General features: G+C 38.6%; 1 protein-coding gene across 1 annotated transcript in view; it reads right to left on the reverse strand.

Moving 5' to 3' along the window:
• The window catches only part of LOC146307724 (cadherin-7-like), a 172032-nt gene that overhangs the window by 23132 nt on the left and 124558 nt on the right, over positions 1–24342 (reverse strand). Inside the window, exons 10-11 of the mRNA XM_084746904.1 lie at positions 16837–16954; positions 10811–11059 (exon numbers count right to left, since the gene is read on the reverse strand). Coding sequence (XP_084603030.1) covers positions 10811–11059; positions 16837–16954 — 367 coding nt within the window. The remainder of the gene's footprint in view (positions 1–10810; positions 11060–16836; positions 16955–24342) is intronic.

A 24342-nucleotide genomic window follows, 5' to 3' on the forward strand; every position in this document is an offset into this window, starting at 1 on the left:
TACATACATATGACCATGCATACATACATACATACATATGACCATGCATACATACATACATATGACCATACATACATACATACATACATACATACATATGGTCATACATATGACAATGCATACATACATATATACATACATACATACATACATACATACATACATACATACATACATATGGCCATACATATGACTATGCATACATACTTACATACATACATACATATGACCATGCATACATACATACATACATACATATGAGCATACATACATATGACCATGTATACATACATACATATGAGCATACATACATACATACATACATACATATGAGCATACATACATATGACCATGCATACATACATACATATGAGCATACATACATACATACATACATATGAGTATACATACATACATACATATGACCAGACATACATGCATACTTATGACCATACATACATACATACATACATACATACTTATTACCATACATACATACATATGACCATACATACATACATACATGCAGGTATAAACATTGGTTGATAATATCGGGCCAGTTTTTACTCATCAGACTCATGCCGATATGTTAAAAAATGACAAACATTGGCCGATACCGATATTAATGCCGATATATCGTGCATCCCTAGTTATAATCATTTAAACATCTTTACAGCAGATTAGATTGTCATTAAGCTGTAGAAGATACAAACACATTTTTTAGATTTATTTTTTATTATAAATTCCTCCCACACTGGCAGCTGCACACTTAGTCATCTGGTTTAAAAGCAGGTCGAATGACGTCAACAGTCTGTTATTTATGATAGCCTAATCAGAGCAATAGACAAGTGAAAACACATCAGTAATTACATATAAATATTTTACAAAAGGGAACAGGACATTTTAAATAAGCAATAGGAGGAATTATAGTCTCCATCAGTAGTTTCATACCGCTTACAGACAGCTCTCATTTTAGCTTGTTGACATAAGCTAAACGCTAATGCTCAGGATAAACAGGATAGGATTCAGGATTCGGGACAACTGCTCAAATTTGGGACCGTACTTAATTTTTTGGGGCATCTGGTCACCGTACTCAACTGTGAGGCTTGAAATCTAACCACTGGTCATGTGCCCACAGTTTCAGTTTATTCACAAAACAATTTAAAATACAAGTTCAGTCACGTAAGACACATTGGAAACGCGAAATGGGACACCCTGATAAGGTATCTGGAGCTTGAAAAATAAGGGAAAAGGTGTCTAAAACCTGGACCGACAGGGAAAACGCAGAGAAGAAAACAGCGAAATCAGCTGAGAGAGTGAGGGCAAAGTGTCACGGCCACATTTTTTGAGGTGCATACCGCCAAACTGAGAGGACACGATGGCCAGGACGCAAATATCTGTACTTTCTACTCCTTACATTAAAAAAAAAAACAGACTAGTTTTAATACATTTGAGAGGAATTATTGATTTTTTTTTTTTTTTTTCTGCATCATTGTGCAACATCTCCCCAATATCAAGACGGATTTCAACCTGAATGGATGGAACACTAACACACAGAAAGGACAATTCCTTAGTGTCCCACACGAGCACAACAGACATAACAGGATGAAAATGACGCAAAAGACGTACCAAGACAAAACAGACAAGAGAGGGTGAATCAGCCGTGGTGAAAAGGGTTCCAGTGAAACTGTGAGCTGCCTGAGAGAGTCTTTTTAACACCGCAGGACCAATTTTTAGACTAAGAAAGGGCACAACTTGATTCAAAGAACTTTGAGAACCAGCTTCCGCTGTGGCTGTACAAAAGATTTTGGTCGTCCTGTAGAGATGAGGGAGCTGAGGGGAAAAAGGCTCAATTAAACCTGAGATGTGTTCTCATGTTTCAAATTCTGCTGCTGACATTGAAACCTGATTTACACATCGGAGCAAAGCTAATGTTCATTCTTTTCAATATATTGTTTTTTAAATTACATTTGAAGCTTTGATGGTTTTATAGTCTTTAAATGATATAAATATGACTCGACGTTCAGTTAGCTTTGCACAGAAACAGCCAGTAGAGATGTCCTTCACAGTGCTACTTCTCACTTTTATACTTTGAGTACATTTAAGAGTCTGTACTCTTTCACTTTTACTTCAATAAAGAAGTTGAAACAGTACCTCTGCTTTCATCACAGTCTGTTTTGTCTGTACTTCTATTTGAGTAAAAAGTGTGTGTACTTTTGCCCAAGGGGATGTCTTCAAATTGCTTGTTTGTTCTGACTGTGAGACCAAAGGTCAAAGGTAAACAATATTTGAATTTTATCCACATATTTAAAGGGATACTTCAGATTTTTGGAAGCAGGTTATGAGGAACTTATCACTAATCGGTGTACTTGCTATAGTAGATGACACGCTCAGAGTTTGCAGAAACACATGCAGCAAACGTAAAATAAAATTGTCTCCAAACCAACCAAACTCCAGAGGCAAAATCAGCAGCAGAACAAAGAAGATGCAGGTCTACTGCTGCCTTCAGCTGTTAGTTTGTTTGTGTTATTGTGTGACTTATTTGTTTCAAAGATGAATTGTGATCAACTGAAGTCACAGAATGACTCAAACATACTAAAAGACTGAGGCAGAAGAAGACCAGCAACCCTTGCGTCCTGCATGGTAAAATTACTGATTTCACGAATGGAGTTTGGTTGGTTTGTCTGGTGGCAGAGTAAAGTAGTGAAAATATTCTAAATACAGCATACACTTAAACTGATATTGATTTTTTTTAGATGAGCCTTTTTTAAGTGGCTAAAATACCTTTTGTTTCTGACCCTGTCCACAGCATTTCATTTCTTAGCTTCCATGCTGCTGCCCCTCTTTGCCTCCCCTACTGTAGCTCATGCACAGACTGGTGATAGTGACTCATACAACCCAACAATACGTAATTCAAACTATCCTTTTAATATTTCTTTCATTACAATGACAAAAAAGCTGATGAGAAAAGCAGCTAATCCTTGTATTTGTGAAGCAGGTTTGGCTTTTTAACTTTATAAATGATTTAAACAATTAATGGACTATAAATAGTTGCAGAATAATTTTCATTTCAGCTCTAATTACTGCTATTTTGAAAGTGCTGTAATAAAAATGAACTGAATTAAATTTGTAAGTGTAAGAACAGAGAACAAGCACAGCAGAAAGAAAATGAAGGCGTCTAGACACATGAAGAGGTCTCATGCCTCCTCATCTCCATGACAGATATCACTCTCCTGCATGGAGGACGCTGCAACAAACTCATTCTGCACCACGACTTGATAAAGTGCCCAGAAACAATCACAATCCCTCAAAACCCCTCCACGCCACTGGCTGAAACTTCTGCATTTTTTTTATAATTTATCAGTGCCGTTGTATGTTTTCTGCACGATTCCCGCAGCTTTTATGGTTTCTTTGTTGTTGCTGATGTTATCTGTCACACTGTTTACTGTGAATCTGTCCACATTATGTGTCCACGCTTCTTTACTGTCTGCACATTTGTGTTTTTTTTGGTCCTATCTATCCCTCTGCAAGCTGTTAGCATTTTCTCTCCCGATTCCCTCACATGAGGTCTTTTTAGTTTTTGCCAGGCTGTCATTATAAAGACAAATATACTGTTAATCGACGAACTCTGTTAAAAAAGAGCTGATTTTCTTCTTCTTTTTTTTATTTTTAGCATGTCAACCAGCGCTGTAATGACAGAAAATAACTTTCAGATGTTAATCACACAAATCTGATGCAGCCGTTCACAGGTTACAATGTGCACAGTCGAGCTTAAAGATTAAAGACAAAGGAAGAATTGTCTGCTGTCTGAATACAGACAAATAAATAGAGACACAGACAGAGGGCTAACGCTGGAGACAGTCAGTGAAATACGAGACAGATGAATGGACGGGAAGATTTATAGAATGAGTCTGATAGAACAGAAATAACTGTCTGGAGAATCGGAGTGCTACGTAATGTCCTAATTGGCCCTCTAGAGGATTGAGCAATACCTGACCTGTACTGGGAGGAAAAAAGGCTCTGGATCTTAACAAGATAATGATCGTCTCAGTAGTTTGGATGTATCATCCAAAAGTGACTGTATCATTAAAAAGAGGTTTGTAAATGACATTTACAAAAAGCAACATAGTTGTGCCCAGGCATTTTCAGGAATATTACTGCAGAGTAGAGGACAAGCTCAGTAATTAAATCTAAAAATATCAACCTATGATTAATGGCCACTTAGCTTATGAGTACATAGAGCCAAAGCACATACAGCTCTGTGTGGTAACCAGCTACATTAGTGGTTCTCAACCTTTTTGAGTCGCAACCCCGCAGAAAAATCAGGTTGGTGTTCATGACCCGATCTAATTTCCACAACACCATGTGTTTTCAATTTGTAAACATTACATTAAAGGGACAGTTCAGCCCAAAATCAAAAATGCATTATCTCTGCCTTATCTCTAATATGATGGAACTAGATGGCACGTGTCCTGTGGTGCCAAAAACACATTTGAAAAACTCAACAGCGATGTTTCTTTCAGGAAATCATGACCTAGTAACTCAAGATAATCTGCAGACTTTGTTGTGAGCAATAGGAACTACTTTCTCTCCGCAATAGAATCAAAAGTAGTTCCTGCATGAAATGAAACTGCTCATAACAAGGTCTGTGAATTACCTTGAGTAACCGGGTCATGATTTCTGGATATTAATGCTGGTTTTTAATTTTTCAAATGTATCGTTTTTGGCACTTTGAGCACCACAGGACTAGTGCCATTTAGTCCTGTTATATTGGAGAGAAGCCAGATATCTCTTCAGCCAATACCTCCAAAACTCTGCAACTCACAAAAAAAAATCTAGCTGGATAAACAGCACAACAGGCCAGGGGACAAATACTTATTTTTTAATTAAGGGGTGAACTGGCCCTTTAGAGCACTGCAAATTGAGAGCTGAATAGCGCTTCTTACTTAAGCTCTGCATTTACATGTAGGGAAATGCCAAATTACTGTGCTACAATACAGCTGGAATGAAGAAATGTGCTCGCCACCTCACTCATGGCGTGAAAATAAACCGGCACAAACATAACAGTTACCAACAAACTTACAAAAAACTATTAAGTTCAGCAGTTTGAACATTAAGGTCTTGTCTCTGCGCTGTATTCAACTGAATATAGATCAAAAGGTTTTTGCATCATCATTGCATTCTGTGTTTATTTGTTTTACACGATACCCCAACTTCATAGGAACTGGGGTTTTATAATTCTAAAGGGGTCGAAAGGGTTAAAAAAGGCAGGCAGGGGGAAACTGCACACTTTGTATAAACTGTTGTGACTGAAGTTCTCAGACACATCTGATGAATCCTGAGACAAGTAGAGGAGTGGCAGTCTGAAGAGCCCTCCATGCATTGTAGTTATTAGACTCAGTCATGACGGTAGATGACTAGAATCAGTGTGTCGCTGGCAGGAGTGTGTGTTCCTCTCACCTGACGAGAAACGGAGAGATTGATGGAGGAAGGAGGGGGAAAGCAAAGAGAAGCAGATTTAAGACTGACAGCAGCTGAGGATGACAGCGGCGAGACGCGGCTCGGGTCTTACTCGGGTTCGTGTCTCATCCAAAACAATACAATCACACGCAATCACGGCCTCAATTGCTACCTAGGAGATTGAAAGAGGTCTTGATGGAAGACCATCAAGGAAGATCAGAATAAAGGATTGGGCAGAGCGGTCGCGCATGGGCTGTTAATAGAAGGTAAGAAGGAGGGGCTGTGAGAGGGGGAATATGCACAAAGAGGAAACAGAGGAAAGAAGGAAAGAGGCTGATCCAATTGAGCAAAACAGACTGATGGGGACAGCTAAGGACACACACACACTCACACACGCAGAAACACAAAGACAAGGCAACTTGGAGGTATATTAAACTGGAGGCCATTAGTTCTAAGCCTGTGGCCTGAGGCCATGCTGCGCCGAATAGAGCCAGCTTTCATTAGTGATGCCGGGTTCAGGGTTGTGTGGCCACGTATTTCCCCCTGTTGCTCTTTTGAAGTTTTCATTCATCACACAAAAAGTATTCTCTGTTGCAATAAAAAGAAGGCAAACTTCAAGGGGACTGGAATAAAAAGCAAAGTTTGACCCCATCAAACAGCTCATTTCAGTTATTGTATATGCCGTGTAGATCCTCCTCAGCTTACAATGAAGATCACTTAAGCGTTAAACTATGACTCTGCCCTGATGTGGTAACGCTTTGTCTGTGGGTTTTATGAATAATAATGTGGCCTGGAGGTGACGGCTTAGTGCTGCACTATCTTTAAGGTCTGGTTAATGGATTCTCATTTACAAGTGTCTTTTACTAACATCACAACATACGGTGTTACACTAGAAAACAGAAGCAGAAGAGCAGCTGTCCTTGAAATGCAGTGTTCCATACAGTTCTTATCCCTATGACCAATTATTGTTTGCAAGCTAGCAAACATTTAACAAAAAATTATATTTGCTTGCTGGCTAAAATCTTACCAAACTGTTATACTGTTAGTAAGTTAGCTAAAAAGTTAACAAAATGTTACATTGTTTTATAGCTGGCTGATAATTTAACAAATTGGTACTTGGTTGGCTGGTTACCTGTAAAGTTTTTTTTTAAGTACACTGTTTGCTAGATGGCTATAAAGTTAAAATGTTACATTGTTGGCTAACTGGCTTAGAAATGAACAACATGTTACATTACTTGCTTGCTAGCTACAAAGTTAACAGAGATGTTACATTGTTTGTTAACTAAAAAGTTACAAAAATGTTCCATCTGTAACCCTCTTTTCTTGGTTGTTGGCATTTCCCACTTCTTCCGAGCTGCCGGTAATAAGTGGGCTGCAACTTTTCTTTCTTTCTCTGCGTAGCAACTTCTCTCCGCTATTTTGCACAAGGCCCTCTCCTGTGTAACACTCATTAGCTGTCCCCACAAAACAAAGACAAGTAGGAACTAAATAGCTCATAACCAAGGGAACACAATGAATCTTATGACACATCACACAAAAACATACAAATGAAACAATATCCAATATGCTATAAATGACAATGAAATAATTTACCAGTAACTTAATAAGTCTGTGAAAGTATTACTACTTAAATACATATAATGTAAGCTGTACACTATACTGCAATAATGTGTACGGTAATTATGGTTACACATTGTTTGCTAGTTAGCTAAAAAGTTAACAAAACCTTATTTTGTTTGCTAGCTGGCTGAAAGGTTAACAAAACAAAAAAAGGTTTGTCATAAATAAGTTTTCAGTCATCCCACAAAAAGTATTCTCTGCTGCCATAAAAAGAAGGCCAGCTTCAAGATTGGAATAAAAATCAAAGTTTGACCCCATCAAACAGCTCATTTCAGTTATTGTATAAGCTGTGTAGATCCTCCTCAGCTTTCAATGAAGATCACTTAAGCGTTAAACTACGACTCTGCCCTGATGTGGTAACGGCTTGTCTGTGGCTTTCATGAGTAATAATGCAGCCCGGAGGTGACGGCTCACTGCTGCACTATCTTTAAGGTTATGTTAATGAATTCTCATTTACAAGTGTCTTTACTAACATCACAACATATGGCGTTACGCTAGAAAACAGAAGCAGAGGAGGGGCTGTCCTTGAAACGCAATATTCTATATAGTACTTATTCCTATGACCTTCATTAAATATTATAATTAAGCTTATAAAATACAGTGAAACGCATCTGGGGGGAGCCGTCATGAGAGCTGCTGTAGACGGGAAAATGATCTAAAATCTGAAAATCTCATCACTGACTCAGGCTGCCTTCAGGCATCTCTTTCTCTGAATGAAAATGCACATCATTACACATTATTTTTTAGTATAGAGTGCTCAAACGCAGGCGGAGCACTGTCAAATAACTGACACATAATCATAACTGAAGATTTTAGAAGAGCTGCTGCAGACTTAATCATATAGTATAAATACTTTGAGGAGAATCTTGTGTTTATTTAATGTGTCCAATCAAGTGAATGTTTTCAAACAAGACTGGGTTGCACCAACAAAGATTCAGTTTAACATACTATTTTTAACTGGTTATGAAACTGTCTCAAATGAATTCTGATGCCTCTCTACAGAGGCAAACAACACCACAGGCAAGACTCCTATTTCTATTGTTATTTCTATATAGTTATTCCAAACGTTTGCCACCAGGTGAGATTCTCCTTGAAATGAGATTAAACAAGTGTCCACATTATCCCAGGCAAAGTTACAGAGAGTATTTACCAGTTAAAAGGAAGTATATAGGGGGTTTTCTTTAGATAGTTTTATTTTTGATGCTATATTTTGTGGTTATGATGGTGGAAACACTGCAGCTTTTGTCCACAGACGCCTCCAAAATCAACAAAGTTGATTTGAAAGTTGGAAGTTCTTTGTAGTAGCTTTAATCTTTGTGGTAGCTTTAATCTAAGATTGGTTCTATTTACAGTTTAGCAAAACAAGGTTAACCACCAACAGGGTAAGGAACCCAGAAATAAGGTTTATAACCATCCAAACCTGATACTCAGTAATGTTATGCCTAAATAACAGTTTTCTAATTTGTCCAGACAAATTGTAGAGGGTGAAGCTAACAAAGCAAAGGCCTGGTTTTGATCTTGAATTGAAAGATCAAAACCGGGAATTATGAGTTTACCTGGGGATTCAGTCAAATAGCTGCAAATATAAAAGTATTTCACTACAAAAACAAGGAGAGAAGAGATACACAGGCAGCATGCATTTTTAAATATACATTTTCCTCTAGACATAGGGTGCTAAAATAATCCTCTGACATGCTGAAATCTAATATTTTTAGTTAGCTATATTCATGTTTCAGCCCTTGCTTGCACTGTGGTGCTGCTTATTTTCCACTCCAGTGGGCGTGGCTTTCAGAGTCTGATGCGTTGTGCTCCGTCTCTGTTATTTGCTTGATAGTTAAAAAGTTAACAAAAAGTTGACAAAACATTACATTGTTTCCTAGCTAGCTAAAAAGTTACCAGAATGTTATATCTTTTGCTAGCTTGCCAAAAAGTTAACAAAATGTTACATAGTTTGCTAGCTAAAAAGTTAACAAAATGCCGTTTGCTAGCTTGGTAAAAAGTTGACAAAACTAGCCTAGTTAGCCTGCTCATGATGGCTCAGCTGAAGAGCTCTAAATTCTCCTCCTTTGGGAAAAACTTGCTAAAATAACAGAGGCCAATAATATAACATGGCCAATAAATAGAAGATTTAAAGAGCAGATAACAGCACAGATAAGAAGAAGAAACTGCCGGGCAGCAACTGGCAGACTGTTTGAATGGATCAACTGGTGTGAAAAAATGAAGAGACACATAATAAAAATCAATTTGGTTGAGTCTGTCTCTTAGCTTTCCTCAAGCAGTTGATTATTTTGTTCAGTCCATGTAAAAAATGCAACTGTTTTAAAAGTGAAACTTCCTCATGAGTAAGTTTGAATTGGAACTTAAATATGCACTAATGCCATCATAGCCAGGGCATCTTTTGGACAAATAATCTTATTCTTTTCCATTTCTCAGAGGCTGGATGAACAGAATTACATATTTTATATGAAGCCAAAGTAACAGCCTTGGGTGACCACATATTCCATCAGTGAACAACCCGCAGAATAAATTTCACCATCAGCTAAACACTCAAGTAAAATACAAATAGTACAGAATTCCCCCCAAACCCAGCGTACTGACTCTGGGTAATTGATCCTGTTGGCAGGATTTCAGTAACAGCATTTTACTTGTAAACATCCCGGCTGCTATTCAGAGCTGGCTGACCTACAGGTCACACGTATTTACCAAGGAGGAAATATGAGGGGAGGATAAGTCCCCCCAGGTTTGACATGTGCAAGACCTCAAGATGCAACTCTGTTTTAGCGGAGCTCCTCTCACACATTCATCTGCCCGAAGAATTCATATCAGCGAAGATGGGTCTGAATGGGCCGCAAGTACCGAGGCAAGCAGTGTTTTGTGGTGCAGCACCGTATATCTACATTAACTCCACTTAAATCTGAACTTATGTGTGAACTGCTAAGATTGTTAGCGTAAATGTATTCCCGCTGCAACCTAAAAAACAAATGTAGCCTGTGAGCCGGTTCACGAACACAACTCTAAAGTGATGCTTTGCTGGAGTCTATTTAAGCTTTCGTTGCCCTCCAAACTCTTTCGATTTGCTAAGGGAATTTTAAAAAATGATTACAGAGGGAGAGAGGGGTCAAGAGAAGACAGAGGTTTGGATCTCCTCGTTCTGCTGAAAGGAAGATAGTAGGAGGGTCACATCCCTGATTTGCTCTTGCTTTGTGTGATTTATTGTTAAAATAATGACAATAAAAAAAATAATGAAGTTGTTATGTCAAAAATATTGGTTTTGTTTTGATATTCAGATGAGCACTCTTCGGAAAAGCGGTTTGGAGGAAACATCTCCAACATGCCTGGCCGTTCGACAGCCAGTACTATCAGGCCTGATTTCCATCATATTTTACTTTATTTAAAGGGCAACTCCATCTGTTTTCTCTTCTGGATTTTGCAAGAGGAAACTCTGACTCAAAAGTTACAGTGCAGGTTACAACCATTTAGGAGGTTTATGTAGCAACGTCATCATGCAGAAATCATGTCAGGTTAGAATTAGTGTTTGATTTTCCAGGATGAAAATTACCAAAGTTACCCTTTAAGTAACGGATCAAAATACTTTTCCCACTACTGCCAGCGAGGTAAGCAGCAAACATCAGTTAAAATGTCTTCATATCTGATGGGTAATAGCTGCTGTATACCAATGTCTTCCACTTGTTGCATGGACTTACATCTCTGACACTGAGATGGCTCTTACCCAGGAGTGTGATGATGCAGCCTAAAATAGCCAAGAGGGCGCCAGTGCTGAGGCCGGTCGCGGTGTAGGCCACGGCTCCACAAGACAAGGCCACGCCGTCAGAGTCGCAGTCGCACACCCGCACCGAGAGCGTGTTCGTGCTGCTGAGGGCAGGACTTCCACTGTCCACGATCAACACGGGCAGCCGATACACCGGCTGCTCCCGTCTCCTGAAACCACCTCGCTTCGTCAGTATGGACGCCGTGTTGTCTGCAGAATGAGAACAGAAACATACATTGGTCAGACTTGTAAACCTGGAAAGCTGCATTTAATGAGCATATAAGTTAATTGGCTTCAAGTGAACAATGATCTGCATATATATGACTAGCGGGAGGCTTAACTTCTCTTCTGTAATGATTGCTAAGCTATGGTTGTGCAGTTTGAAATGATTTTACAGTATTAAAAGCAGCGATGCCAACAGATGGTGTCATTAACACAATTCATTACATGACACACTGTGGTGTCTCTCCCTGATCTTGACCACCTGTTGGCTAATAACAGGTTCGGTTTGATGGTATAATCTTATATGAAATTTCACCTTATGAGAGAGAGAAAGACAGGCAGCCAGAGGAGAACAATATGCCATTACACCAGCAGCTAAAATAAGCCATTTCATGACAACTATTTCAACAGTTTGAAATGCACTTTCAAATTGAGCAGTCGTGATTGAAATGTAGATTTCGCCTTGAAGGACGACTCCTTTGTTTTTTTTTTTCTAGGTAATATGGAGATTTTGCTTTGCTTTGAGTCTTAGAACAAGGTAAAATATAATAATATAGAGATGGGTTCTCTTGTAAATACAGAATCAGCAAAATGAAAGACAAGGGACACATACAAGTAAAAATAAGACATTAAAGGAGAAATCTGTGATATATTTACTGTAATAAACTATAAAATGACCACAATATCTTATCAAAGATTAAGGAAACATTCTCAGTTCTCAGACAATAATGCTAACACAGTCGTGTCCTCCTTTGTAATTTATATTGTAATCTATAATTTCTCTTATTTTTTTTCCCTGTACACCATTCACTTTTTCCCTGCGAAACTCCAGCAGTGTTTTGTAGACTAAAAACCTGACTGCATTTTCATTTTTGGGTGAATTAGCCCTTTAATTTGAGTTTAAATTAATGCCGAATGTTTGCCGAATGAGAATAGTGTCTTTTTATAAGTCTTAGGAAATCATCAATGATCTTATAGAAGGAGCAGATGTTTATAATAGTTAAATTGATAAAAATGTTAATGGAGTTTGGCAGGCAGTGAGACAGACAGTCGCTGGACTCAAACTTCAGTGTGTATTTTTGCAGCAGTGCACTTTTGTTTTCAAGGTAACAGGCTAAATCTTACACTGACAGTTACAAACAGCTGATCAACTTACAGCGTAGGACTTGCAGTCGCATGTTTTTCTTAAATTGCAATGTTGTGCTACTGCGGCGTTCCTGCAGCCTGCCTGAGCTTCCTCATGTCTGGAGAGGAGGGGATGATCAGACACAACTCGCTTCAGCCATAGATGGCATATTAAGTAGGATTTCAACCTATTTAATACACCGTGTGTAGATCCAACTCACTATTTGGACTGCAGTAATGATTTCTGGACCCACAGATTTTACATATTGCTCCTTTAAGGCACTAATTTACATGGCAGAAGTATGTCAGCACCTGAATGTGACCCTTATGCCCTACCCATGGGCTGCTACAACAGCCTCCACACTTGGGTGATAAGATCAAGCTTGAAATCTATGGCATGGGGTTGAGGTCATGGATGAGGTCAGAGAAGAATATTCCGTTAATGAGCTGGCTTTGTGCTTGCGGTCATGTTGAAACAGGAAATGGCCTTGCCCACATACAAGCCCAGTATCAAAAAGCATTGCACTCCAGTTGGACGAGGTGGTGTAGCAAAGCAGACAGTGAGGGTTTGTAGGTCGAGGTGGTAGGTCAGTGGGTAGTAGGTCCAACTTTTCCCGTCCCTGCATTCACCCATGTTCCCTAACTCCCAACTCTTCCTTAACTTTAGCTGCTGTTTTAGTTACATAACATCAAAAAGGCCTAGAAAACCTATTTTCTAAATCAGCTCCTACTAGAAGTCAGTTGTTCTCAATTTTTTTTTGGCACTTCAAAAGCTGAAAGAAGTTCACACGACTCCAAACTTTTTTTTTTTTTTTTTTTTTTTTTTAAATCAGTCATTAACAAAGACAGGAAAAATGGGCGGAGCTTAGTCATTACATCACTGGAGAACACCCTATACTCGGCTTTTGGTGGCCTCTAAAAAAATGAAAGAGCAACAAAAACACACACTTCAGAGAATAACTGACTGACTGATTTTTCCAAATGTGTGCACTCGTTTATCTGCTGTTGGTCTGCAAATAGCGTGATTGACATGGCGTCCCCCATACGCTTCAATAGAGCTGACAACGTCTGCAGCATTGAATGTTCTATAGCGATGAAATGTCTCTTCCTTTTATTCAGTTTCCTTGCGTCTGAAACAAAATCTGATGGCAGTCAGTGGGTTTGGTCACTGTCAGTCAAATCTGATCAAACTGGGATGAGTTTTAAATTTTTTTCACTTTGATTATAGATTATTTAGTCAGGATATGTAAAGTTATAAGGAAAAATAAAGGGGCTTTAAATTGTTTTGGTGTAGTTTGACTATTTGGAAAACAATGTTAATCTGAGAGTTATGCTGCCTTCAAATGCCTTCCTCCAAAGAGGAAATTTTCAGCAGGCTCCAGCTTCAATGTTTAGCCAATTTAGCAACCTTGGTGACTTCTTAACACTGATAATTTTGGCGTCCATGTTGTCATTGTCTAACAGCGGTGTATTTCTTTACTTCCAACCAAGTTGTTTAGTTGAATAACCTTGACCATGACCCTAATCTTTTCTTAAAAGACATAGACATAGAAAGACATTTTTGAAAATGTTGTCTCATACATACTGAAACCAGGGTCAGGCCTGCATATTCAGAGACAACATGTCTTCAACAAAGCTATCAGCCACCGTCCTCCAGCCAAGCTGCTTGTAATCTGCAGAGAGGTTACCTGAAACATCATGTTCCACTCACAGATCTGCACTCACATGGATTACTGTGGCACAGCCCGTCTCCTGCTGCTCCCGCCACCGCCGCCGCCACTGCTGCTACCTCTGAACCTCAGCCGAGCTGCCACATGTTTGAACATAACTCTCAACATTACCTCAGAGAGTGTGTCAGCTCTGCACATGTTGCTAAATCAGTGGGGATTCGTGCAAGTAACCGACGATGGACCCGCAATTCTCATGTCTGTAAAGCTATATGCAAATGAACACTTAAGTTTTCCTTTAGGAGAAGCTAATTTTGTTTAGTCGCCCACTGCTTTGCGTGTAGGTGGTGAGCAATCATAATGTTACAAAGGCAGTTTTCAGCCTGTATGTCAAGGTTAAAGTTATTCTTTGATCTAGTACATTGAGACCTTGCAGTGAGCAGAATAAGGCTGTGGCGGAGTGGATTGTGGCACAAATTGAGTTATCTCCGATTTGCTCCAGATGCAGCAGAAAGTTTGCTTTTGCATTCAGCGTTGATGAACAATTACAAAAGAGGGTAGTGAGGGCATTGTCATAGCAGAATTATGGCTTCATTTGGCACGGAAGGGCACGCTGGGAGGCACCAGTTACTCTGCACTTCTTCTCCTGAGTCAGATTGCAGAGTAGATTGTGTCCAGATGGAGGGCAGATATAGAGAGCTGGAGTGAGCAATGGCCAAAGTGTCAATTGCATCGCTGCAAGGCTCAATTCGAAAGGAAGTAAGCAGCAAATAGACCGTACCTAACTTGACCAACACCTTTTACAGACTCCGGAGGCCACAGGCAATTTTCTCAAGGGAGTTTTTGATTTAGAAGCTGCATGCAACAGGGTTGATCTGACATTTGGAGCTCTGACAAGGATGTAGACTTTTTAGGTTTAAATTGGTGACTGACTTCGGGGTTTCTGCCGAGTTCACCAAGTTAAATTTAGGACCTTTTAAGACCACAGAGTGCAATCTACCGCCTTTCATGATCAGACTTTTTTAAAGTATGATGGAAAAGTGGTGGGTACGATGAGGTCTGTAATTATTTACTACTTTATCACGTCGCGTCAACACTTCAGAGAAGGTTATGTTTTCAGTGTCACTTCTTGTTTGTCTGTTCGTCCACAGGATTACAGAAAAACTGGTAGCTTGATTTTCATGAAACTTGGTGGAAGAGTGTAGCATAGGCCAAGGAGGAACCCAGTAAATGTTGCACCGGATCAGAATCTCAGGTTTATTATCACAAATTAGTTTCCCCTTTTTTGTAAAACTGGAAGATAAGTCGTTTAGCCTTGGCTGAGGTCTGAGCCCTTCATGTGCGCTTCTAATTTTTAAAGACGCTATCAAAGGATAGTTTTTTTCTTCAATTTAAAATTTTCAAGTCTCTCATCACACTCTCCGCATGAACTTTGAAACAGAGTTTTCTTGCTGCATTAAAAGAACCCTTCGGCAGAAAAGCAGCAGAAAATGAATGGATGTAGGCTATTAACTAATGAAGAATAATGATTTCTTGGGAAATTCAACACTTTCTCATTACGACACTGAGCTTCGGTCCAGTCTAGCATAGTTACAATGTTTGTAATAAGTCTGGTGGTGCTGATTAAAACTCTACAAAAAATGAAACAAGAAACAATTTTTATTTTAGACAGTTATAGATGCTAAACTTTTTAGCATCTATAACTGTCACCATACCCTGAAATTTCTAGACTTGGTGGTCCGAATATAAAATTATGTAAAAACAACAAAGAAAAGGCATTTTAACGCATCTTAATAAAGTCTTTGTCACTGTGGCACTTGCTGAAGACATGATGAAAAGTAGTAAATTACATCCTTAGATGTGTCAGATTCTACCCATTTCAACTCTTGCTTCCATTCACACTGTTTGTTTTTTCATAGTGCACCTTTTTCTCGTATTCCTTGTCACTCGTCAAGGGAATGAAGAAAGAAGGAACTGTCATTATGTCACGTTACACGGACAAACCACTCCTCCACCTCCCCTCTCAGTTTCATAGGTTGTCAGTCTCATGATGGAGGCACTGGTATTTTGGCGTGTAGTGTTTCATGTCTTATCACTGTATCTTTTGATTGATTTGTATATGAATTGAATCATTTATTTGTAGGCAGGTTACAATCATGTTATGCTAGATTTATTATGGACTGGAGCTTCAGAGGCAAAAAGCTTAACTGTGACAGCATCCTAACTAAATGAAAACTGAGCCACTAAAAGTTTTGAAAAGTTTCTGACAACCATGAAATAACAGTATACCTTTTGTTTTATAGTGAAGGGTTAGTTTATAGCTAAGCAATGCACAATTAATAATCAGAGGTTTGTAAATATTTGACATTATATATATGAAGGTGATATTCTCATAACATCAACATATTATTAGCCTCGCCAATCAAGGTAAAGCAGCAGAAATAATATTGGTTTTATTAACAATATTAGCCTCGCACACTTAGCCTGGACTCACTATTTTCAAGGGACACTTCACTTGCAACTTTTTTTTAATTTTTATTTGCCACAGTGAACATTTTAATTTGTCTCTCCATTAAACCTGTAAAGTGTGTTTAATCATCCCTGGATAATATTTGGAGACCAACAGCAAATAAAACAACGTGCACATTTGGAAAAACTGCTAGTGTGCAATTCCTCGCAGTGTGTTCTGTCATGCGTTGGAGGCATTTCTTCGTCAAAGTTCATACAAAGTAGACAGCTTATGTTGGGTTTTAGTGTGATTCACTGCACACTTCCCATAAGCTTCAATAGATCTGGCACCAAAGTCTGACACCAAACAGAGTAATTGATGGAGTGACCCTTATTGAGGAAACTGAATTCAGTGCTTTCTATGGACTTTTCAAGACCTGCAGAAACCTTGGACTTTCTGAATCTCCACCAGACAGAAAAATGAATGAAACGAAACCGCGGGTAATCACAGAACAACAGTAGTACCTTTGTTATCTCGCAGAGTGAAGTTGAGGTTGCCGGCAACAGGTGCTGCCAGGGCAAAATAAAAGCGGTGGCCGCTCAGAGGTTCGTCTTTATCCACCGCGCTGATGGTCTGGATCACCTGAGGACGACAAGAGGCAAACAGAGACATTGAAGATTAGTTACCTGGCCGATCTTTATCTGATTTCGCTGGCTGATTAGATGTTAACTCGGGCTGCAAATTGTTTAACGTGCACATGCAAAAAGAGCTACGGTGTCAGTTTAAGGAGAGCTTTGTTGACAAGCCTTTGTATATGCATCACTTTTCACTCTGTCATAGATTTATATCTACCGAGGCATAAATCTTTCTTAAAAGGCAGAGCAACGGTGTGAGTGAACTGGAGAAAATCAACTTGATTCTGATTGATGGAAAAAGATTTGTTTTATAATGTTTGGCCGTGGTTTTGTGTCATTTATCTCTTCAAGTACAGTAAGTGCTTATTTGGCAAGAGCTTGGCACCCTCTTAGGGATGAAGTGTTTTCTTTGGGGAAGCAAATCTTTGTCCAGTGACTGTTCTCTCAGGCCCGGTGCTGAAACCATAACATCAGTGGAAAAAAAAAAAATAATGCATTACATTGTTCCTTTGGGCACTAACAAGAAAAATATAATACTAGTTTTTTTCAACAGAACACAGAGTTAAATTATGAGCTTCGACCAAACAGCCAAGGTGCCGTGTGTTGGTAAATGTGCATCTCTACCACACGGTAGTGGTGTCTGATTATAGTGAAAACACACTTTTAGCAATCTGCATTAATTTTTTCTAAAATTTTGTGAAATAAAGGATAGTTTACAATAACACATCTCTTTTTATGGAGCAGGAGCCGCATGTAGAACTCAAGAAATAAAACATTTTACTCAAAACATGAAAATAAGACGTCAGTCATTTACAAACAACAAAAAAACATATAATTTATAGTTCAGTCTTTGTAAAACTAAATCAAATCTTGTTCATCTATGTAGTTTGCCAACAGCAAAACAGTTTTTTGAAAGATTTCTGGCTTGTTAAGTCGTTGGTAGTTCCCACAGCCTACACTTTAATTTGGACTCACAATTAGAGGTAGGAGTTGCACCACCTCCAGTGTTCACAGTGAAATCAATTTCCAACTTTGTGAATTGGGAATAAATTTGCCATTATTACCAATATTATCAGCATTACTCTGGATTTACCACATTACAGACACAATCATTTCAATACATACACAGTGAATAATAATAGATGCATCACAGTGACAACAACGCTCATGCTGCTCCAGTTCTGGAAAAATGATTCCTACCCGATCCCTGCGATGTTGTTGTTTCGGGCACTGGTTCTTAACCTGGGGTCTTGGCCACCCTTAGGGGGCGCCAGAGATCACAGGGGGCCCTCAAAATCAGATTTACACATGTTAACTAAAATCACGTTCAAGTTCAGGGTTCCTACACCTTTTCCAAAATCAAATCCAAGTTCTTTTCAAGCATTTTCAAGCTTTTCCAGCTGCTGTGGTAAATTACACGTTCATGAGTAAAATTATTATTTCACCTCTTAATCATATTAAATCAGATGTTATTGTAGAGTAGACTTGGTTTCCCATTAGGGTGATGTATTTTGTACATTTTCCTTAACCAGTAGTTGAGAATGCAAACAACTGATAAATTGATGAATCATTAATAATTAATAAACTATGAAACACATGTCTATATCTGATGTTTTCTTGTTTTCATTTATTTTGTCTTTTTTCCTCATTTTAAGTTTAATTCTAAAATTCCTGCCATTTTTAGACTGTTGATTAATTAGCAATTAATATATGTTTAATTGGTTAGATGCTTATTTGGCAATTAATTAATTAATGATTAATCATTAACTTCTTGTACAATCTGGCTCAGCAAATATCAGATTTATTTTATTTCTTTATCTAAAAAGTTAACTAATTCAGTCGGCAGGCAGCAATTTATTATGAAAGTGATGTGATTACAATTTCAAGCATGTTATCCAAAATCCAAGCACTTTTCAAACCTTGAAAACATCACATTAAAATTCAAGTGTTTTCCAGGATTTCCAGCACCTGTACAGACCTGCACTTTATACAAAAGTCTGCAGACATTTAAAAAAAAAGGACCAAAGACAGGCAACAGAACAACCAGCATTATTTTCAATATAAAAAAATAGCCTTTATTTGTATTAGAAGTGCACACTCATATATAAAAACCTATTGTTTCAAGCCAGTGATTTCTGTCCTGACTTTTTTTTTTTCCTGTCCTGTCCCGTCCCGGTTGTGTGATGAAAGGTGAAATTGACTCCCGTCCCTCAGGAATTACAAAGGAACCCAGTGAAACATGTCAGCCTCTGGTCTGCATTTACATCCTCCATTTCAGTCAGTCCTCTTAAACTGAACTACAGTAAAATATATAAAAAAATAAATAAATAAGGTTTCCTCTAACAACTCAACCACAGACACACTACTACTTCCTCAAATGAAGCAAGGAAACTAAAAAAACAAGGTCATTAGGGTCATTAGTTCACTATAGGACAGACTTTGATGTCAGTTATGGGAGATGCAACGTCAGTCATCATATAAACAGAAGGGAAAAAAAATGTTATTCTCTGCAGTAGTATATGCGGAGACATTTCTTCATCAGAGGTCATAGTTGGGTTTTAGTGTTCTTCTCCATGCCTCTTGCATAAGTGAAGTCGAGTCAAGTTTTATTTGTGTAGCCAAATATCACAAATCACAATTCTCCTCAGGGGGCCTTACAATCTGTCCAGTGTGCGAGACCCCCTGTCCTGCAAACCCTTGAAAGAGTAATAAAAAAAAAAAAAAAAAAAAACTCCCCCCAAAAGATGAAAGCTTCAACAGAACTGGCACTAAAGTCTGGCACCAAGCAGAGAATGAATTCGTTAGTGATGTAATGACCCTTCCTTCTTTTTTAGTTTCCTTGAAATGAATGACAAAAAGTCCCCTGAAAAGGTGTAGTTCTAAAAGATTGCTTCATACTTCAACTGAGTGCGAGACGCGGTTCAATCAGAGTTCAATAGTTTCCACCAAAGTAACACAGTTCAAAAGGCCATTAAAGGGTTAATGAATATTACACACGTGTTCTTATTCTTAATATCTAAAGCAGTTGCATGAATTAACCTGAATTACCCGTCATATAATAAGGTCAGTCAACTGAATGTTGTCACGCTGATGCTGTTTAAAGTAAATGCTCATGTTATGCAGTCAGGCACTCCTACTTCATTATTGCAAGTATGAAAATGACTCATGATAAGAACTGCTCTTGCCTGAAGCAAAGCGAGACAAGCATTGATATCTGCGAGTTAAACAAGTGAATGCTATTTGTTTCGGCCCACTTTATTTTGCCTCCGAACCCGAGACTAAACAGAATCTCACTCCCTTTATTATATAGCAGTGTTGACAACTATAAATAATGCAGGAAATCAAATTACCAAATAAACCAATTTATTTACACCCACCAGCAGGAGCTGCAATGATTTTTTTTTTTTTTATTCACACAAACGTGGTATCTGAAAATCAAGTTATCTCTTTTCAGCAAAAACAACACTGAGCTTTAATTTCAGCGCCTTCTGTGCAGCAGCACTTAGCTGCAGCAAGAAAATAAAGAGATGAATCTCACTCAGTACATGGTGTACAGGAGAAGCATATCACACACAGACATGCCATATGGACGACAAATGATAGCCACCGCGACGGCCATCAAAGTGGGTGTTACTGCAGCAGTGTCCTTATAAATTTAGATCAAGCCTCCCGAATCCTTTTGTAGGCAATCTAGAAACTCAACCCTGTGACAACTCACACCCGTGGACGGGATCCAAGAGATTCTTAAAGGCAGTTCACACTAAATTATCACATCTCCCAGCCCCGAACGGCTCGGCGTCGAACATCAAGACAAAAAAAACAAAATTAATATAAATAAAAAAAAGGGCGAGGAAGAAGAAGAGGAAGAAGGAAAAAAATAAAAGCCAATGATCCATCAGTGCTGAGACATGGATTATCAGTTGTCAGCTGTGATTAAATGCTGCTGGTTACAAGCTGTCAGGTATTAGGGGTTGGTGTAGGTGGTAAACGACATCCTGCCAATTATTAAATCTGGCAGGCGGGGTGAAAATTCATGAATATTTTACTCTCTTTCTAAACAAAATTAAAATAGTTGCTCTTTCATCAGCAAAAGTAATCACAAAGTATGCCTCTTTGTGTGTGTGTGTGTGTGTTTACTGTTTGGTATTGCAGCGCAAGGGAAATTTATGTGGGAGGCAGAAATGCAAAAAAGGTTATCTGCTCTAGTTCAAGAACATTTGGGGATATCTGTACACACACAGACTGAAGTGATGTTTGTGTCACCGGCAGATCAGTGACAGGTAGACGCGACAATACCTAAAACATGCAGTGTGTGCATGCTCCGCTGCATATCATGAAAGCTGCCATTGATTCTGGGATCATAATAACTCACAAGCCTCTCACTCTGTTATGGAAATTTCACATCTGATAGAAACCTTTCTTTGTGGTTCTTACACCGACACCTCCTATACACAATTTGAACCCTTTGATGTCCTTTGAATATTGCAGATGGATTCGGAGCTTATCTCCAGGAAGGTTTTCCATTCCTCACTGCTGAGGGAAAGGACTGTAAATCATCCTTAAATCAAACACTTTGTAATGTATAATGCCTTTCATTAGTGTGGCTCTGATGCAAGGCGTTCCGCAGAACCTTTGGTGGGGAATTCTCTAATGGGTTGAGTAGCAGACAGGAGAGGAAAGAGGCATGGATGTAGGCATAAATTCTCGCTGAAAGACATTAACAGCGGTAGCAGACTGGTGCCTGTCGCAAGGCAAGACTGAGGAGGCCTATGAATCACAGAATTAAAGGTTTTTTGGGTTTACACATGGCTGCACTTCAGATCAAATCGGATATAAAAGGACAAAGGTCTTTATTTGTCGCTTCAGAGGAGGAGGACGAGGAGAATGTGCAAACAAGAGGCACACGCATATTTAGATCCATTCACTGCTACTGCAGAAAGTGTGAGGAATCTGGCAACTCGCAGTGGCTGGCATTCAGTTTTAACTTTAATCTTGAATATCAGGATGCCTGCACAGTAAAGGCAAAAAAGCCAAGCAATTGCAATTAAAGAGGAACTTTTTTGGGGCCATAAAGCAAAGCAAAATAGGGAAATGTTGAATTTTTAAAACCACAGAGATTCACTTAGAGGCTACAAACGCAGAGAGACCGAACAAAGAGATTTTAAAAAATGTCTTCCTGAGTTCAGTCTATCGAGACGCGGATTGGATGGATGGAATGGCCACGGTCGGTGCAACGTCACCACAATACTCTAGAGATTCATCTCAGGTGCGACAGGACTGGGACTGATCGTCTGTCCCAGAATGCCGTTCTGAGCAGCTTTTGTTTTACCTCCTAGTATCTAGTCGTCACTCTTCCAGCACAAGAGGGACCTCGAGTGAAACAAGCGTACGTTGGTTGGTCAAACACATCAGTCAATGCACCACTGGCGACCGCAATTTTTAAAAACCTAAGCACAACATAAACCACACAATCAATAGTAACAGTCTTAAAAACTGTGACGAAATGTAGATGTTGCACATTTTAACCCTGGTGATGTCATCTGGGTTATGTCTCCTTGGACTGAGACTTACTTTGCTCAATTAAATTCAAAACTTTACTTTATTTCTTGTGCTGTGAGCATTCACAAGTCTAATGGGCTCTGGAATAAAACCAAACTTCCTTCGATTTCTATTACTTTTTTAACAGAGAGCCTGAATTACAAACTGGGGCCTGGAATGTGGAATGGAAAGTGGACATTTAGAGGACAAGGCAAGGACCAGCAGTAGCTCTATTATGGGACACACAGGAGGTTTTTGGAGCTTTAGCCAAACTAACCACTGTTCTGTAACAAATACTTTGGTACCTGAGTAACCTAACCTAAACTGAAAATAAAAACATACATGATATTCAGCGACAATGACCCGTAAATAAAGAGAGTGAAAACAAACCTAAAGGAACTTTCACTGCAACCATATAGACGCCTGACAAACAACACTCATCAACACTTTGCATTAGCCGCAACCCACAATTTTTTTATCTCGTATCACACTTCAACATACAGATGCAGGTAATAATGAAGTGTCAACATGAGCAGGGCTCATTAAAACCTTGAAACTTTCAGCACCATTTTATTAAGCTCTTTAGTAAACAGTAATGGTCTATTTTATTAAATGAATGATTGGGTCGGGTATTGAATCTTAATGCTTTTTGAGTCCCAACTGAAACCTTTTGTGGCACTGAATATTAAAAACTGTCAAATTTGGTATCCAGTGCTTGAGCAGAGTATTAGTCTCGCCTCTTTGGCCTTTGATCAAATATTTCCTAAGCTTACCAGAAATTTTTTTTAAAAGCTTTAACATTAATGCAATGAGCAGCTTGGTTTGTATATTTTATTAAATGGAGAAAAGGTTTTAATATCTCAATACTTTTACAGTCAACTGAAATGAGTAGCATGTATCAAAGGTTGTGACTAAAAACAGAATATCTGGCATTTTTCAAACTTTTTCTAACTCTTTTATTCAGGCAAAGTTCCCTGTTTAAAACTGATGCAATGAACCACTTAGCATATTTTCTTCAAAGAAAAAAAATAAACTGTGTATATTCTCCAAACGCTAAGTAATTGGTACAAAAATTCAGATTTAAAATGTTTCAAATGATACCCGAACCAGATATGAGCTTCGCCTGTAATCAAAAAACACTTCTGTCTTTAATCCAAAGCCAAACACTGAGTGTGCATCTTTTGATTGAAGATTTCAGTCTTGTGATTGGGATGCACGCTTCTCCAGACACCGCACCACCTGGATGATTGAGCTGAACCTCCACAGACCAAATACTAACTCAGTTATTTCACAAATAACATCCTGCCAACTAAAATGTGTCTGTTCTCAAAGTCTCCCCGACGTGCTGCTCCAACAATCAAGACTCTGAAGTATGTTAGTGAACTACAACAACCATAATTCACTGCACCTATGACACAAAGCATCTGTGCTCCACTGAGTCAGACTCGCGCTCAGAAATGTGGCCAAAACTGTAAAAAATCAATGTGGTGGAATCAACTAACCTTTTCTGATTAACTTAATGTAAACTTACTTTAATAGATGAGATGAGATAGAGTTTTGAGCCCAAAACAAATTATTATGTCTTGAAAAGGTTCTACCAGCTAACGATGTTTTGTTGAGATCATTTATTTCGCTTCTTCAGATAATTTTGACACACTCCCCCACCCGCAAAAACAGTTGTATTTCAGAATGCTGTAAACTCATTAAACTGAAAGTGAATAATGGCAAGTACAAGTTGTTAGTACAGTTCACAGCTCACTGTGAAAAAATTAGTTTTCTTCTTGTTTTGTTGCTTTAGTTTATCTAAAGAAGAAAAGTAAACCATCTCAAAAAAAAATTTAGGGTTGGCAAAACTTT

The sequence above is a fragment of the Lutjanus erythropterus genome, chromosome 21 (assembly GCF_056507025.1).
Source record: "Lutjanus erythropterus isolate fLutEry1 chromosome 21, fLutEry1.hap2, whole genome shotgun sequence".
In the NCBI taxonomy this organism is placed as follows: domain Eukaryota; kingdom Metazoa; phylum Chordata; class Actinopteri; order Lutjaniformes; family Lutjanidae; genus Lutjanus; species Lutjanus erythropterus.